Source organism: Panthera uncia, chromosome E3 (genome assembly GCF_023721935.1).
Source record: "Panthera uncia isolate 11264 chromosome E3, Puncia_PCG_1.0, whole genome shotgun sequence".
Lineage (NCBI taxonomy): Eukaryota > Metazoa > Chordata > Mammalia > Carnivora > Felidae > Panthera > Panthera uncia.
The window spans coordinates 24,534,310-24,551,087 of NC_064815.1; the positions used below are offsets into that span (position 1 = coordinate 24,534,310).

At 39.1% G+C, this 16,778-nt stretch overlaps 1 protein-coding gene across 1 annotated transcript in view; it reads left to right on the plus strand.

Annotated features, from left to right (window-relative positions):
- BAZ1B (bromodomain adjacent to zinc finger domain 1B) overlaps positions 1 to 16,778 on the plus strand; it is a 72,583-nt gene that overhangs the window by 2,763 nt on the left and 53,042 nt on the right. The window contains exons 2-3 of the mRNA XM_049639200.1: positions 5,812 to 5,928; positions 10,598 to 10,742. Of these exons, the coding sequence (XP_049495157.1) occupies positions 5,812 to 5,928; positions 10,598 to 10,742 (262 nt within the window). The remainder of the gene's footprint in view (positions 1 to 5,811; positions 5,929 to 10,597; positions 10,743 to 16,778) is intronic.

The following is a 16,778-nucleotide window of genomic DNA, read 5'->3' on the forward strand; positions in this document are numbered from 1 at the left end:
GATTGCATGTATATGCAATAGCAAATCAGTATAACATTTTATTGACTTAAAGCTTTAAGTGATGGTATGTTCTTGAAAGCTTTATTGTACCTCTTCATTAAACTTCCAGTGGTAGTTGTGAATGATGCACACGTTTAATGACTAGGTTTTGTATATTGATGATTACGTTTTTTGTATTATAGGTTTGAATCTATGGGACGTTACTTCCTAGGTTAATACTAAGGCAATACACTAGATCTTCCTTGGAAAGATTATCAGAATCAGTTCTTGATGTTATTATCTGGCAATAGGATAATACAGTGAGTAAGTCCAGATGGGTTTTAAGGAGAAACTGAAGCTACAAGCAGCCTGCTGAGGGTAATATGTTTGTCGTATTGCTTTACTGTCCTGCTTTGTAAAGCTTGGGAACATCTACTTCATAACCTTGTAATATCAATATATGAGAGCTTTTATTTTTTTCTTTTCTTAATGTTTACTTATTTTTGAGAGACAAAGAGGCAGCGTGATGGGGGAGGGGCAGAGAGAGAGGGAGACAGGCTCTGGGCTGTCAGCACAGAGTCTGTCGGGGGGGGGGGGCTAGAACCTATGAGCCCCACGAATTGTGAGATCGTGGCCTGAGCCCTTGAAGTCAGAAGCTTAGCCGACTGAGTCACCCAGACGCCCCTATGAGAGCTCTTAGATGGCATAATGAGGAGGGGCTATTAGAACATAGTTAATCAGGCTCTAGGCAAGAGTGACTACAGCCAAGTTGTAAGAGCTGGAGTTAAATTGTAGTTGCAAGCCAGGATTTTATTGGACAGTTGGAATAATGATTTCTTAGGTTGGTTTTTATAATTTAATTTCTTAAGAGTGAGAAGTTAAACTAGATTAGAATTGTTTTTAACTTGATGACAGACTGTTCCAGAGACAGAAAATAGGATAAAAAGCAAATCTGGAGCTGGTGCTTTGTAATTTCACTTAGAACTCTTAGGGTTATAGTTATGCTTATTTAACCTCCATACTTTGCTGGGCCACTTCCTTTCAGGCTGTCAAGTACTTTTATTGAAAGAAGGCTAAAGAGAACAATGAAGCAGCATATTGTGAGGAGGTAGCTCTTGAACTCATGAAAAAGTAGATGCATAATGAGATATATAGGATTTGAGAATATCTTGTCACTTATAACTTACACAACCTCTGGAGAATTGCTTTGACATTTTGTCTGCAATTATATGTGCAACAGTGGCTGGAACATAAAAACCTCAATTGGCATTTGCTCTGAGTAGTTATTTGAGAGTAAGTGACTTATTTTGGTAACCTAAAATCTGAAATAGGATTTAGAGGCAGCTGACTCAGTATCCTTCTAATGGGCTTTTTTCTCTTCTTTTTAATTTTTTTCTCTTTCTCTTAACATAAGACAAAGTAACAACCAGAGCAGAGTTACATAAACTTAAAAATATCCAATGTTGGGTTGTAGGACTTTAAGTTTTTGATTTTCGGAATAAATCGTAGATTACTAGTTAAATTTTTCACGTATTGTCAGAGGGCATGCATTCCTAGATGTGAATCTTAGGTAGACAGTGCTGTCCAATAGAAATATAATGTGAGCCACAAGTAATTAAATGTTTTCCAGCTTAACCGACTGAGCCACCCAGGCACCCCCAGAGAGAGAGAAACTCAAGCAGGCTCCTTGTTCAGTGCAGATCCTGATGCACATGGCTCAGTTCCACAACCCTGGGATCATGACGTGAGCTGAGAATCAAGAGTTGGGTACTCAACCGACTGAGCCACCCAGGCTCCCCTCTGGTGGCAGAAAGATCTGGAGGATGCTATGGTGGCTTTTTGAGTTTCTTGGAAGTGGCATCTGTCATGTTTTTCATCTGTTGGTCAAAACAAGGCATGTGACCGAGGCTAACATCAGTGGAGAGGGAATGGGCATTACTCTTCATAGGAGGCATTGCAAGCCACAGGGCAGAGGGTGGAGATGTAGAATCCTTTTATGGAAGGGAGGTGAATATTTGTAAATAATACAGTCTCCTATGTTTCAGGGTTCAGGGAATGTTTCAGGGGAAAGTCACTTTTAAGTTCATATCTAAAGTATGATTAGGGTAGTTAGATCAAGAAGAGAAGAGTTTGTGAACTTGGAGATTCTTAAATTTTAATGGAAAGAAGTTTTATATAGCTAGAGTGAAGAAATGGGAATTGAGATAGAGTTGCTTAGTGGTGAGATACACAAAGGGGCTGGACCATATAAGTCCTTGGGAGATAGGCTGAGGAGTTTGGATTCTGCCTTAAATATATTGGAGGCTGTTCAAAAATTGGAGCAGGAGGCGCTTGGGTGGTTCAGTTGGTTGAGCATCTTTTGACTCTTGTCTTTGGACTCGATTTGTGTCAGGTCGTGATGATTCATGGGATCAGGTCCTGCATCAGGCTCTGCACTGCTTGAAATTCTTTCCCTCTCTCTGCCCCCTCCCTCTTTCTCTCTCTCTCTCTCTCTTAAAGTAAATAAACTTTGAAAAATTCAATCAGGATGGAAGCAGGCTTTTAGGTTGAAAGCTCACTGTGGCTGCAGTGTTGAGAATCTGTAGCCTTGAGACTAGTGAGGCAGTTACTAAATAAACGAGGCAATAGGTAATGGTGATCTGAACAAATGTACTAGCCCTTGAGAAGTACAATAGATTACAGAAATAAATTTGGTAGATTTGACAGGATTTGGTAATTGATTGGGGAGGAATCAAGGATTGTATTTTGGTTATCACTTGGTTAGTTGGTCATTCTCTGATAATAGAGAACGCTGGAAGAGGATCTGGTGTTTTTTTTCTTTTTGTTTTGACTGGGAATGGGGGGTGAAGATAGGAAGTTTAGTTTGGGTGCTAGAAATTATTAGCATGTAGATAGTAATTGAAGTTATGGGCATTGATACTGCCACCGCGAATGAGAATGTTATGTTGATAGTGATTTTCAAAGGATGGTGGGAAAGCCATGTATCCAGGTAGAAGGGTCTTGTATTGTTTGAAAAACTATAATCAGCAAAAAAATTTAATATTTAAATATGTATCATTTGAGAAAAAAAGTTTCCCCCTTTTTTTCTTCTTAAAAGAATAGGAGTACCTGGGTGGCTCAGTCGGTTAAGTGACCGACTTCGTCTCAGGTCGTGATCTTAAGGTTGGTTGGTGGGTTTGAGCCCCGCATTGGGCTCTGTGCTGACAGCTCGGAGCCTGGAGCCTGCTTCGGTTTTTGTGTCTCCTTCTATCTCTGCCCCTCTCCTGCTCGTGCTCTGTGTCTCTCTCTCAAAAATAAACTTTAAAAAAAAAAAAAAAGAAAGAAAGAATAAAAACCACTAAGTAAAGCTCAACAAAATCTTGAGTGATTTTCAGTAATGTGGGAGCCAGAGGATTACTTCCCAGTGCGAACGTATTTGCATTTCAGGGGCCTGAGGGCAAATGAGATTTTAAAGTAAACTGTAGTACTGGGTTTAAAAACAAATAAGATTGAGTAAAAGGATGTTTAGGTGAGAAGCACAAAGGACCTGAGGAGGATTACCGGTGAGGTCAATTAAAATGTTTAAAACTGTTATGGCTAGGTGGGAAGGGAGGATCAGAGGCTAAATTTAAATAATGGCTCTGTTGTGGAAGAGGAAGGACTGAACTGAGAAAAACCTAAGTGGTTGCAATTAGGGACTGAAGAGCTGAGTATGCTTCCCTCATTTCTGACTTGGACACAAGGGCCATTAAGAGAGATTGGGAATAATTGCTAAGGAGCAAGTTTAGGAGGGGAGGGAAGGGAAGGGGGTAAAAAGAAGAGTTTAGAAAAAGTTGGATTTGAGCATCTAGGTGATACCCGAGTTGTATGTTGTTGGCTGCATAGGTCTAGATCAAAGGAGAATCACCGGGCACATGACTCCTACTTTTAAAAATAACAGCTAATAACAGAAACTTAATAATCTTTAAGATCTATTTGTTTTATCTCACATTCTCTCTGATTACAGTGAATTTCTTCAGTATAACTAAATAACGTATTAGAATGTTATCAAGCTCTTTAAATGCTTTAATAAATCCACTTTCTGATTCTTTTTTTTTTTAATTTAATTTTTATTTATTTTGAGAGAGAGGGAGGCAGACTCCCAAGCAGCCTCTGCAGTCCACGCAGAGCTCGATGTGGGGTTCAAACTCATCAACCGTGAGAACCGAAATCAACTGAGCCGAAATCAAGACGTTTAACTGACTGAGTCACTCTTGCGCCCCTGATTCTTCCTGTCCTGATTCACCTCCCCCCTCCCCGTGCAAACAGACAGAAACATAATAATTTATCTTATTGATTAGTTATGATGATGTCACTTTGGAAGTCATGCTATTTCCTTTTTTCTCTATAAATTTTTATAAATTTTCAGTGAGATTGAATTTATATAGCTTTATATGGAAGCTTGACTCCTGGTTTTTACTGGTACTCTATTTTGTTTAATCATTTAAATATTAGTATCACCTCTCTGGTGAGGAGAATAGACTTAAACTGTTGGTTTTGGCAGATCCAGAGAATGCTACAGTAAGGGAAGGTGCTCATACTATTGGCTAAAACTACTATTTTGGGTTATCTATGCATTTGTCCCTGTCATCTATCTTTGCACTGATTTCAAAGAATCTCTGTATATTTAAAACGAATTACTTGTTGAGTTGTGAGGTAGTATTACAGAGGGAGCTGCTTAAATACTTTTATTTCAACTACTATAAAAAGTGTCACTTGGAAAGTACAGAGATCGGCAGCTAATTCTCTCGTTGTGGTGTCAGTTTATTTTTTTGGGTAGCATCTGTTGCTGTGCATAAAATAAATGAGTTAACTTGTCATTTGAATTTGAATGTGTCTGGCTGATAGTGAATTCCAGTTGGGACGATGTGGAAAGTTACCATTTATATGGCACTAACTTGTAGGATGTTTTCTTCCTCCATCTGCCTTACAAAGACCGAACAATGTCTGGTAAATGACTTGTGAGTGTAGTATTATTGGAGGCGACATAAAGGCTGGATAAATATGATATCGAAATTATTTTTAGGGCTTTATGGAATTTATTTTTTAAACTCAACAGGTGTTTCCAAAGTAGGCTGGAAGCTTATAGTAAGTGGATCATTAGCTGGTATACAGGGCTATTCAAATTGCCTGTGAGACTGGGGTAGTCCTCTCCTCTTTCTATGGAAGATTCTTAAACTTGCTGACCATCTAAGTTAGGTAACAATTCCACGTACCTTGCATTCTTATTCCTTACAACCTGTGTTTAATTTACCTTTACTTTGTCTTACAAATTTTTAGTGCTGTGGGAATCTGAAACAGGTGAATTGAATAAATCACATTTGTACTAAAATAGTAATATTTTATTTGTAAAACAAAAACATGACAAACCATTTGAATCATACTTTGGCTTTAATAATTTTGTTTGAATTTGCCACTTGAAAACTGTGATTTCGGGGCGCCTGGGTGGCGCAGTCGGTTAAGCGTCCGACTTCAGCCAGGTCACGATCTCGCGGTCCGTGAGTTCGAGCTCCGCGTCAGGCTCTGGGCTGATGGCTCGGAGCCTGGAGCCTGTTTCCGATTCTGTGTCTCCCTCTCTCTGCCCCTCCCCCGTTCATGCTCTGTCTCTCTCTGTCCCAAAAATAAATAAAAAACGTTGAAAAAAAAAATTAAAAAAAAAAAAAACAACAAAAAACTGTGATTTCAATTTTACCTTAAGCTGTACAATATAGAAAGGTTGCCATATTATAGACTTTTTTCTGTGTAAGTAGTCTGTGGATGTGGATGAGTTTTCTCAGTTGCTTGATTATTATTTTCCTGAGCGACTGCTAACAGAGAGTATGAGGCCCGCCTGGAAAGGTACAGTGAGCGCATTTGGACCTGTAAGAGTACCGGAAGCAGTCAGCTAACACACAAGGAAGCCTGGGAGGAGGAACAGGAAGTTGCTGAACTGTAAGTAATAGAAGCATTGCCCTTCTAGCACCATCTTCAAATTATTGGGAAAGAGGGAATGTTAAACAGTAAAGCAATATTTGTATTTAAATTTATGGGCATACATTAGAATACATTAGTATAATGTATTGGTATCTGAGTCCCTTTGCCTAGTGGCATTTTGCTGGTAACAAAGTACGTGGAATATATCGTTGTATGTACACTTATTTAGGGTATTTACCAGGCTTTTAAGTGTTCTTGCTCTAGACTTTTACCTTGTAAATATCCTGGAAATGTTCTAAGCAAAGGAAGCTGACACAATTTGGAAGTAATACAGAGGCAGCAAATTAGAAAATTTTCTTTATTTTGTGGTCATTTGAAATTTAGGACAGTCTTTACAGCGGCTATCAAAAAAAAAATTCACAGTTTGGGGTGCCTGAGTGGGTCAGTCGGTTAAGCATCCAACTCCTGATTTTGGTTCAGGTCATGATTTCATGGTTCGGGAGTTCAAGCCCTGCATTGGGCTCTGCACTGACAGTACAGAGCCTACTCTGGATTCTATTTCCCTCTCTCTCTGCCCTGCCCCTGCTCTCTCTTCTCTCTCTCTCTCAAAATAAATACATAAACTTAAAAAACACTTGTGTATGTTGAAAGTGCCTACTCATATGGGTATTCTCTTAGAAAACACTCAGAATTTGGGCAGTAGGAGCTTGCAAAAGATACATGGAAACTAGGGGTGATAATAAAACAGAACTCTTTTGGGAATTGGGAATAGAAACTTTCTGTGGACTTTTCATTGACTTCTGTTGGTAGCAGATAAGCAGAGAGCATACAGTTTAGTAATCTAATACTGTTCTGCTTTTTTGCTGGTGTAATGACACTAGGTGCAGTTAAGACCTAGTTCTAGTAGTGGCTCCATCACTGACTAATAATTAGTTGAGTCTTACATTGTTCCATTTTGGGTTAGTGTTATTACTTTAAAAGAAATTGTTTTTAAATGTTTATTTATTTTTGAGAGAGAGAGGGAGACCAAGGATCTATCTGAAGTGGGCTCTGTGCTGACAGCAGAGAGCCCAATGCGAGTCTCGAACCCAAGAGCTGTGAGTGAGATCGTGACCTGAGCCGAGTCATGCAGCTGCTTAACTAACTGAGCCACCCAGGCCCCCCTAAAAAAAAATCTGTTTTTTAATGTTTATTTATTTTTGAGAGAGAGAGAGAGAGACTGAGTGCGAGAGGGGGAGGGGCAGAGAGAGAGGGAGACACAGAATCCAAAGCAGGCTCCAGTCTCCGAGGTGTCCGCACAGACCCTGATGCGGGGTTTGAACCCACGAACCGTGAGATTATGACCTGAGCCAAAGTTGGATGCTTTGCTGACTGAGTCACTCAGGCACCCTGGATTAACACCCTGGATTAGTGTTAATTACATATGTGTCTTGTTTAGTGTACTAGACCAGGAGTTGTGCAACTTTATCTGTAAAGTGTCACTTAGTAAATATTTTAGGGTCTCTGTCTCAGCTATTTGTCTGTGACATTGTACAGTGAAAACAGCTATAGGTAAAATGTAAATGAATGTGAATGGCTGTAAATAAAAGAAAATTTTATTTACAAAAACTGGTGGTCGGCTGAATTTGGCCCTTGGGCTTTTGCTGACCCCTACAGTAGCTTGTGGACTTTAAGAAGAAAATCTTTTTATTTATTTATTATTATTTTTTAAATACAATTTATTGTCAAGTTAGCCAACATACAGTGTGTACAGTGTGCTCTTGGCTTTGTGAGTAGATTCCCATGATTCATCACGTACATCCGGTGTTCATCCCACAAGTGCCCTCCTCAGTGCCATTACCATTTTTCCTGCCCCTGTGCCCCTCATTAACCCGCAGTTTATTCTCTGTATTCAAGAGTGTCTTATGGTTTGCCTCCGTCTCTGTTTGAAAGTATCTTTTTCCCCTTCCTACCTTGTGGACTTCTTGAGGGCAGGTCTCATATTTGACTTATTCTTGAATTGATTACAGTGCTGACACTATCCTCTGCACTATATGAGCACTTACTGTTTGCTTTTTGCAAATAGAGATAATGTTGCCTTCTCTGGGTATCTTTTTGAGACAAAAAGTTGTGTGTGTGAAAATTATATGTAAATAAAAGATAGTAACCATTAACCTACAACAAAGAGTATGAAGAGTACTGAAGAGGAAATCAGTTATTGTTACTCTTTGGGAAAAATCCAAAGAGAATCCATAAAAAACTGTTAGGAGTAATAAGAGAATTCAGTTTCAAAATATAAATAAATTGCTTTCCTCCACACAAAGAGGCAGTGGGAATTTAGAGGGTAGAGACTAACCTGGAATTGTTAGGGAAAACTTCATGTGGCTCTATGAGGAAGGTAACACTTGAAATATAGTTTGTACCAGATTATGGAAGACAAGATGAGCTATTCATATTTAATTCTGTGAACAATAGGAGGACAGCAGTAATTTTTGAACAGGAGAGAAACATGGGATGGATTTGGTGATTGATGTTTAGGCTTTGAGATTAATCTGGGAACTGTGTAGGAAGAGTTCAAGAAGGAAAAGCAGGTGGGAAGTTGATGTGGGCTTGCTAGGATAGTATTCAGGTAGAGAGTGATGGCATTATTGGGAATAGAAATAATGAGTTGGAGTCTGTAATCCTTCCTGAAAAGAGGGTTTTGGGCCATAACTTTGGAAAACTGCTACAAACTTCTTGAAAAGTCATAATACTTAGGGTATTTAAGATTTTCAGAAGACCTCCAGTAAAGAAACTGTAGCTTGGTTTAACCTTGTGGATCTCAAACTTACTTGATCTTAGAAGCCATTACAGCAGAGTGAAGTTCTAAAGAACACAGATGGGGGAATGTTTTATGTGATTTGATAGTGAACAGAATATAGAGAATGATGAGAGGGATTACTGAAAAAGTATGATTATACAATTTTTATTCAAGAAGAAATCTTTTTTTTTTTTTGGTTTATAAAAGTAATGCATACTTGTTTAAGTATGTAAACACTACAGAGTTAGTAAAAGAATCTGAACATCATCGTCCATCCTCACTCCCCAGAAGTAGCTGTGGACAATGAAGTTTTAAAAAGCTTGGTGACTGGGAGGCTTATTAATAAGCATTTATAGGGGCCAGGAAAGGCCTCATGGAGTTAAGGAAGTCTGAGGACATCTTTGGAGGATGATTAAGCTGGGAGGGAGGATGGTGGGGAGAGGACAAAGGTAAAAGCCTTAACAAAGGCAGGGAGACTAGAAGCTTATTGATTGGGACTGGGGAAAAGCAGATATAACTCAGGTAAATTTTAAGGCAGTATGGTAAGAGATTTTAAATCTAGCAGTCAGTTGGAGGAACATTTTTAGTTATGAACAGAGTGGGAATATGATGATAGTAAGCCTAATACTTGGATGTGTATGAATGTTCTCATGCCTGGTCCTTCCTTGCCTTGCAACACAAATACTAATTGATCTGGCCAGAACTGGAGATCTTAATTTTTTTTTTTTTTAATGTTTATTTATTTTTGAGACAGAGAGAGACAGAGCATGAATGGGGGAGGGTCAGAGAGAGAGGGAGACACAGAATCTGAAGCAGGCTCCAGGCTCTGAGCTGTCAGCACAGAGCCCGACGCGGGGCTCGAACTCACGGACTGTGAGATCATGACCTGAGCCAAAGTCGGACGCCCAACCGACTGAGTCACCCAGGCGCTCCCAGAACTGGAGATCTTAATGAGTTTCCATTTAGATTGCTTCCCATTTTCTGCTATCATGAAGAATCCAGCAATGACCATCTTTGTGTACATGTTGACACTTTAAAAAAAATTTTTTTTTAACATTTATTCATTTTTGAGAGTGAGAGAGACAGAGCATGAGCAGGGGAGGGGCAGAGGGAGAGGGAGACACAGAATCTGAAGCAGGCTCCGGGCTCTGAGCTGTTAGCACAGGTCCTGACGCGGGGCTCGAACCCATGGAGTGTGAGATCATGAAGCTGAAGTTGGACGCTTAACCGACTGAGCCACCCAGGCGCCCCAAGTTGACACTTTTGATAATTGTCAAACTGCTTTCCAAAAGAGTAGAAACGTAGGCTGTCAGCTGTGCATGAATGCACATTGCACTCTTTCCTTGCTTATACTGGGCATGTTCGTGAGTTTAATAAGTAGAAAGTAGCACTTAATTGTTTCACTTTTGCAAGAGCTTTGGAGTTCAAGTCATGGTTCCAGTCCTTCCTGATTTATTTTCCTTACTCATAAAATCAAAATTCTACACCCCTCCTGAGGCATTGTGGGTACTAACTGAATGAATGCATAGGGAAGCATTTTCTTGATGAAGGTGTAACACAAATAGACTCAAGTTACAGTCTTCTAACAAAAAATGGGCAAAGGGTATGAATAAATAATTCATACCTGAAAAAGGAAGTCTATTATAAAAACAAATGGGAAAATGTTCAGCCTTACTGATGATGTGCCTGTTACTCTTATTTTCCAGATGAGAAAATTAACCTGGATGGGTCCATCTGACAGAGTTCTTTACCAGTTCCTTATTTGTCCTGTGTGCCACATGGTTTTTAATCTTTGTGTTCCCCAGTGCCTCACTTAGCTTTGCTAAAGAAATGTTTGAATGAATTTGAATTAATTCTCTAGATAGGTTTTTCTGCATTTTTTTGGTAACTAATAATGTGTTTGTTTAGTTTGAAGGAAGAGTTCCCTGCCTGGTACGAGAAACTTGTTCTGGAAATGGTTCACCATAACACAGCCTCTCTAGAGAAGTTAGTAGATACTGCTTGGTTGGAGATCATGACCAAATATGCTGTGGGAGAAGAGTGTGATTTTGAGGTAAGTACCTGCTCCCCCCTTTTTTGGTACAATTTGACTCCATAACCATATGTCAGGATTAGAGCTTCTAGTATAGATTATAGAGTACATTTCTGTGTGCAAAATTGTGTTATATTTGAAGTTTGCTTTGCTTAGTGTCAGATATTATAAGGGTCAAATTTTAGAACCATAATCATTGTTGGGAATATTTAACATTATGTTAATATTACAAAAATTGTTACACTGTGTACTGCTGCATCCTTGTTTTCCTCGTTTTAGCCCTTTTTGATAACTGCTATCTTGACTTTTTTTGGTTGTGTAATTTTTTCATACTTTGTTTCAAAGACTTTCAGATGTTTAATCCAAATCTGTGGTACCAAAAGCAAAGAATGTCATTTCACTACAATAGTGAGCAAGTTGACTTTTTTCTTTCTCTGCTAAATTTGTTTTTTGTTGTTGTTGTTGTTGTTTTTGTTTTTTTAAATTTTTTTGTTTTTATTTGAGAGAGAGAGACCGAGCAGGAGCATGGGAGGGGCAGAGAGAGAGGGAGAGACAATCTGAAGCAGTCTCCAGGCTCTTTGCTGACTGCACAGAGCCTGATGAGGGGCTCTAACTCATGAACTGTGAGATCATGACCTGAGCCTAAGTCGGATGCTTAACTGACTGAGCCACCCAGGCACCCCTGCTATATTTGTTTTTTAATTTTGTAGCCCAGATAGCACAAGGATAACTATTACTAAAGTGATAACAACCTAAAACTAAAGCAATCCCTGTATAATCCTTTGAAAGCTTAAAGTAAGATTCAGGAGTAAGGGAACTAACATTTGTTAAATATCTATAGTGGACACTAGGCTGGTTGCTTTACCATAGTGTCTTGCAGAATATGCACAGAAATGTTGAGGTAGTAAATAGGCTCAAATATCTATCTATCTACCTTTCTTTCTTTCTTTCTTTCCTTCTCTCTTTTGTTTTCTTCCTTCCCTCTCTCCCTTCCTCACTCATTCACTCACTCAGATATTTAAATAGCATGTTCAGAGGCGCTTGGCTGGCTCAGTCGGTGGAGCATGTGACTCTCGATCTCCGGGGTAGTGAGTTCAGGCCCCACATTGAGTATAGAGATCACTCAAAAAAGAAAATTAAATACAAAACAAAACTTGTTGATATTGATGTTTCAGTTAAGAGTGATTTCGTCTGTATGTAATGAAGTAGTTAACTAGCAGTGCCCAGTACTTCTCAAGCTTTAGCCTAAATAGAATCACTTAAAGGACTTCTGAATATACATTCTTGGGTGCCATCCCCTGATAGTTTGGTTCAGAAGGTCTAGGATAGGCCCTAAAAGTATGCAAGCTCTAGGGTATGATGATGATACTCTGTGGATAGCATTGAGTAGTATAGCATTGGTTTAGGCAGTGAAAACATTTGGTTATCTCATGTAAGTCTTAGAGGTGGGTGACACCAGATGTGGCGTAGAGGTTGGGAAATATTGTCAAGGACCTATGCTTTGTATCTTTCTGCCTTTCTGCTTTGGGCTTCTCAGTGTATTGGTTTTGTCCTTAGCTTTGGTGCCTCTTGGTTGTGAACTTACGACTGTATTCAGAGTGAGAAAACGCTTATATAAGCATTGTAAGAAAATTGTAAGAAACAGGAGGGAGTGGGTACTGGAACAAGAAGAGAGTAATGTAGTTGTGGAAGAGAAGAGTATTTCGGTAGTAAGGTGTGACCCATTTCACAGGGAGATGGGAGTAAATACCCCGACATCACTTTTCTTCCACTATCTGATTTTCTGCTCTTGTTTCCCATGGGTTGAACTCACCAAAATCTAGAGGACAAGGGAGCCCTTTGATGTAGGCCACAGAGATCAGCCTGTATAAGCCCAGAGCAAGGTAGACCAGAATGGAGACAGATTTGGAGTGGCACGAGGAAAATATGCTGTACACATCTGGAAGGTGAAAGAGGAAAAGTTTGACAAAGGGGGAGAGAGAAATTAAAATTGGGGAGATCTGTATGCCCATAAAACGTATGAAAACATAGTGATCCAAGAAATCAAGTAAAAAGTATAGCAGGACCATTTTATACGTATCAGATTAGTAAATAAGAAAAAGTAAAAATAATGCCAAGTTTTGACAAGAATGTGGAACTATTTTGATAAACACTTCAACATTATTGAAGACAATTGAATGTGCACATACCTTTTGACTAAGGATTTTTTTCTTAGATACCTTTTTTTGTTGGTGTTTTTAAATGTTTATTTTACTTTTGAGAGAGAGAGAGAGAGTGGGAGTGAGGAGGAGCAGAGAGAGAGGGAGGCAGAGAATTCCAAGCAGGCTTTGCACCCAATACAGGGCTTGAATTCACAAAACTGAGATCCTGACCTGAGGTAAAATCAAGAGTTGGATGCTTAACTGACTGAGCCACTTAGGTGTCCCTGAATATCATTTTAATAACTAATGTTGAAGATCTTCTCATATTTTTGTTGCTATCCTTTTATATATATTTCTTTTGATGAAGTGTCTGTTCAGATGTTTGTCCATTTTGGGGCGCCTGGGTGGCTCAGTCGGTTAAGCGTCTGACTTCGGCTCAGGTCATGATCTCACGGTCCGTGAGTTCGAGCCCCGCGTCGGGCTCTGTGCTGACAGCTCAGAGCCTGGAGCCTGCTTCAGATTCTGTGTCTCCCTCTCTCTCTGACCCTCTCCCATTCATGCTCCGTCTCTCTCTGTCTCAAAAATAAATAAACATTAAAAAAAAAAAAAAAATCTTTGTCCATTTTTAAATTGGATTGTTTTCTTGTTTTTGAGTTTTGAGACTTTTTTATTCTGGATACAAGTTCTTTATTAGATCTGGATACAAGTTCTTTATTTGCTCCCCACTAGGGCTTGTGTTTCATGTTTTTTGTTTTTTAATGTTTATTTTTTTGAGAGAGAGAGAGAGAGTGCAAGCAGGGGAGGGGCAGAGAGAGAGGAGGACACAGAACTCGAAGCAGGCTCCAGGCTCTGAGCTGTCAGCACAGAGCGTGACATGGGCCTCAAACTCATGGACTATGAGATCATGACCTGACCCAAAAGTCAGACACTCAACCTACTGAGCCACCCAGTCGCCCGTTGAGGCTTGTGTTTTGATTCTCTTAACAGTGTCTTTTAAAGAGCACAATTTTTTTAGTTTTCATGATGCTGAATAGAAAGCAACTGTACCTAGTGGTATTTGTAATTATTTAATATAAATGATCTAAACATTTAAGTTAAAAGATAGAAATTGCCAGATTGGATAAAAAAGCAAGATGCAATTATATGCTGCCTATACGATGCAAATAGGATAATGGTAAAAAGATGGAGAAAGAGATATCATCTTAACATTAAAAGAAATCTGGGGTCGCCTGGGTGGCTCAGTCACTTAAGCTGACTTCAGCTCAGGTCATGATCTCATGGTTTGTGAGTCCAAGCGCTGCATTGGGCTCTGCACTGAGAGTGTGGAACCTGCCTGGGATTTTCCCTCTCTCCCTCTCTCTCTTCCCCTTCCCCCTCCCCCAACTCTCTCTCAGAGTAAATACATAAACTTAAAAAAAAAAAAGAATTCTGGAATGGCAAGGTGCCTGGGGGGCTCAGTAGGTTGAGCACCCAACTCTTGATTTTGGCTCAGGTCATGATCTCGCAATTGTGAGATTGAGATTGAGCCCAGTGTGGAGCTCTGTGTTGGGCTTGGAGCCTGTTTGAGATTCTTTCTACCTCTCCCTCTGCCCTTCCTTCCCTGCTTGTGTGTGTTCTTTCTGTCTCTCAAAAAAGGAAAGAAATCTGGAATGGCTATGTAAATATAAGACAAAGTAGATTTCAGGGCAAAAAGTATTACCATAGGTAAAATTTAAAAAAAAAAATTTTTTTTTTTTTTAGTGTTTATTTTTGGGAGAGAGAGAGTGTGTGAGCAAGGGTGGGCAGAGAGAGAGGGAGACACAGAATCTGAAGCAGGCTCCAGGCTCTGAGCTGTCAGCACAGAGCCCGATGCGGGGCTTGAACTCAAGAACTAACTGCAAGATCATGACCTGAAGTTGAACACTTAACAGACTGAGCCACCCAGGCGCCCCTACATTTTTTTTTTTTAATTTGAATTTTAGTTAAGAAATACTTCATAATGAGAGGGGTCAGTTTTTTTAAGAAGACACAGCAGCCCTTAATGTTTATGCATTTACTAATGAGTTTTTCAAGATACATGAAACAAAAATGGATAGAGCTGTAAGAAGAAATAGATATCATAGTTATGGTTGGAGTTTTCAACACCTCTCTTCTCAGTAACTGATAGAAAATGGAGACAGAAAGCAAGAATATGGAAAACTTGAGTTAGCATTATCAACCAATGTGACTTAATTACCATTTATAAAATACTCTACCTGATAACTACAGAAGAGACATTCCTCTCAAATGTATAGTTTACCAAGGTGGATCATACTCTGGGCCATAAAATAAATTGAAAAGGATTCAAGTCCTACAGAGAATATACTGTGATGAAAATGGAATTACATTAGAAGTCAATAATAGTTGTCTGGAAACTGCAAATAATTGGAAATTACAAATAATTGGAAACTAAATAACATACCTTTAACTTACTCAGAGTTAAGGGAAAATCAAAAGGGAAATTAGAAAATGTTTTGAACTGAATGTGAATGAAGGCATCTGGGTGACTCAGTTGGTTAAGCATTTGACTCAGGTGATGATCTCACGGTTCCTGAGATCAAGCATGCTTGGGAAATTCTCTCTCTCTCTCTTCCCCTCTCCCACTCTCCCTCCCGCTCCCTGCTTGGATGTGCGTCTCTCTCTCTCTCAAAATAAATAAACATTAAAAAAAAAAATGAAAACACAATATATTAGAATTTGTGAGATGTTGCTTATGGTAGGGCTTAGGAGAAATGTATAGCACTAAACAACCAAGCAACTTTAAACAAACAAAATAGAAAGTTCTCAAATTATTGACTTCTACCTTAAGAAATTAAGAAAAAGAAGAGCTTTCAAATTCAAAGAAAACAAGAAGAAAAGATTTAATAAGTTTAGATCAAAGTGAAAATCAGTAAAATAGAAAACAGGAAAGTCGTGCAACCAAAAGCTGGTAATTTGAAAAGATCAGTAAAATTGATAAACCTCTAGCCAAACTCTCAGGAAAAAAAGAGAGGATACAAATTAACCAATATGAGGAATTAGATGATGTCACTACAGTCTACATATATTGACAGGATTATAAGAGAATGTTAGGAGCATCTTTATGCCAATAAATTTGACAACTTAAATGGACAAATTCCTTGAAAGATACTACCAAAATGCATTCAGCAAGAAATAAAAACCTTAACAGTCCTATATCTATTAAAGAAAATGAGTTTGTAGTTAAAATTATCTGGCAAAACTCCAGGCCCAAATGTCTTCATTGGTGAGTTCTACCAAACATTTAAGGAAGAAATAGCACCAATTCTATCCGGACGTTTCCAGAAAATAGAAGAGCGGAGGGAGGAGAGAATTCTTTGCACATTATTGTATGAGGTCAGTATTACCCCAATACTAAGACCATATAAACACATTATAAAAAAAAACTATGGACTAAGGCAAAAAAAATTTCTGTGTTCACAAAACTCCTGTGTGAACATAGATACAAAATTTCTTTATTTTATTTTTATTAAAAAAATTTTTTTTTAATGTTTATTTTTGAGAGAGACAGAGTGCAAGTGGGGATGGGGCAGAGAGAGAAGAGGGAGACACAGAATCTGAAGCAGACTCCAGGTTCTGAGCTGTCAGCACAGAGGCTGACGTGGGGCTCCCACCCATGAACTGTGAGATCATGACCTGAGCTGAAGTTGGATGCTTAACTGGCTGAATCACCCAGGCACTCCTATTTTTATTGTTTTTATTTTTAGAGAGCAAGAGAGAGACCACAATCAGGGGAGAGGGGCAGAGGGGAGAGAGAGAGAGAAGGAGAGAGAAAATCCCAAGCAGGTTCCACGTTCAGCACAGAACCCAGCTCAGGGCTCGATCACGCAACCCTGGGATCATGACCTGAGGCAAAATCAAGAGTTAGAAGCTCAACTGA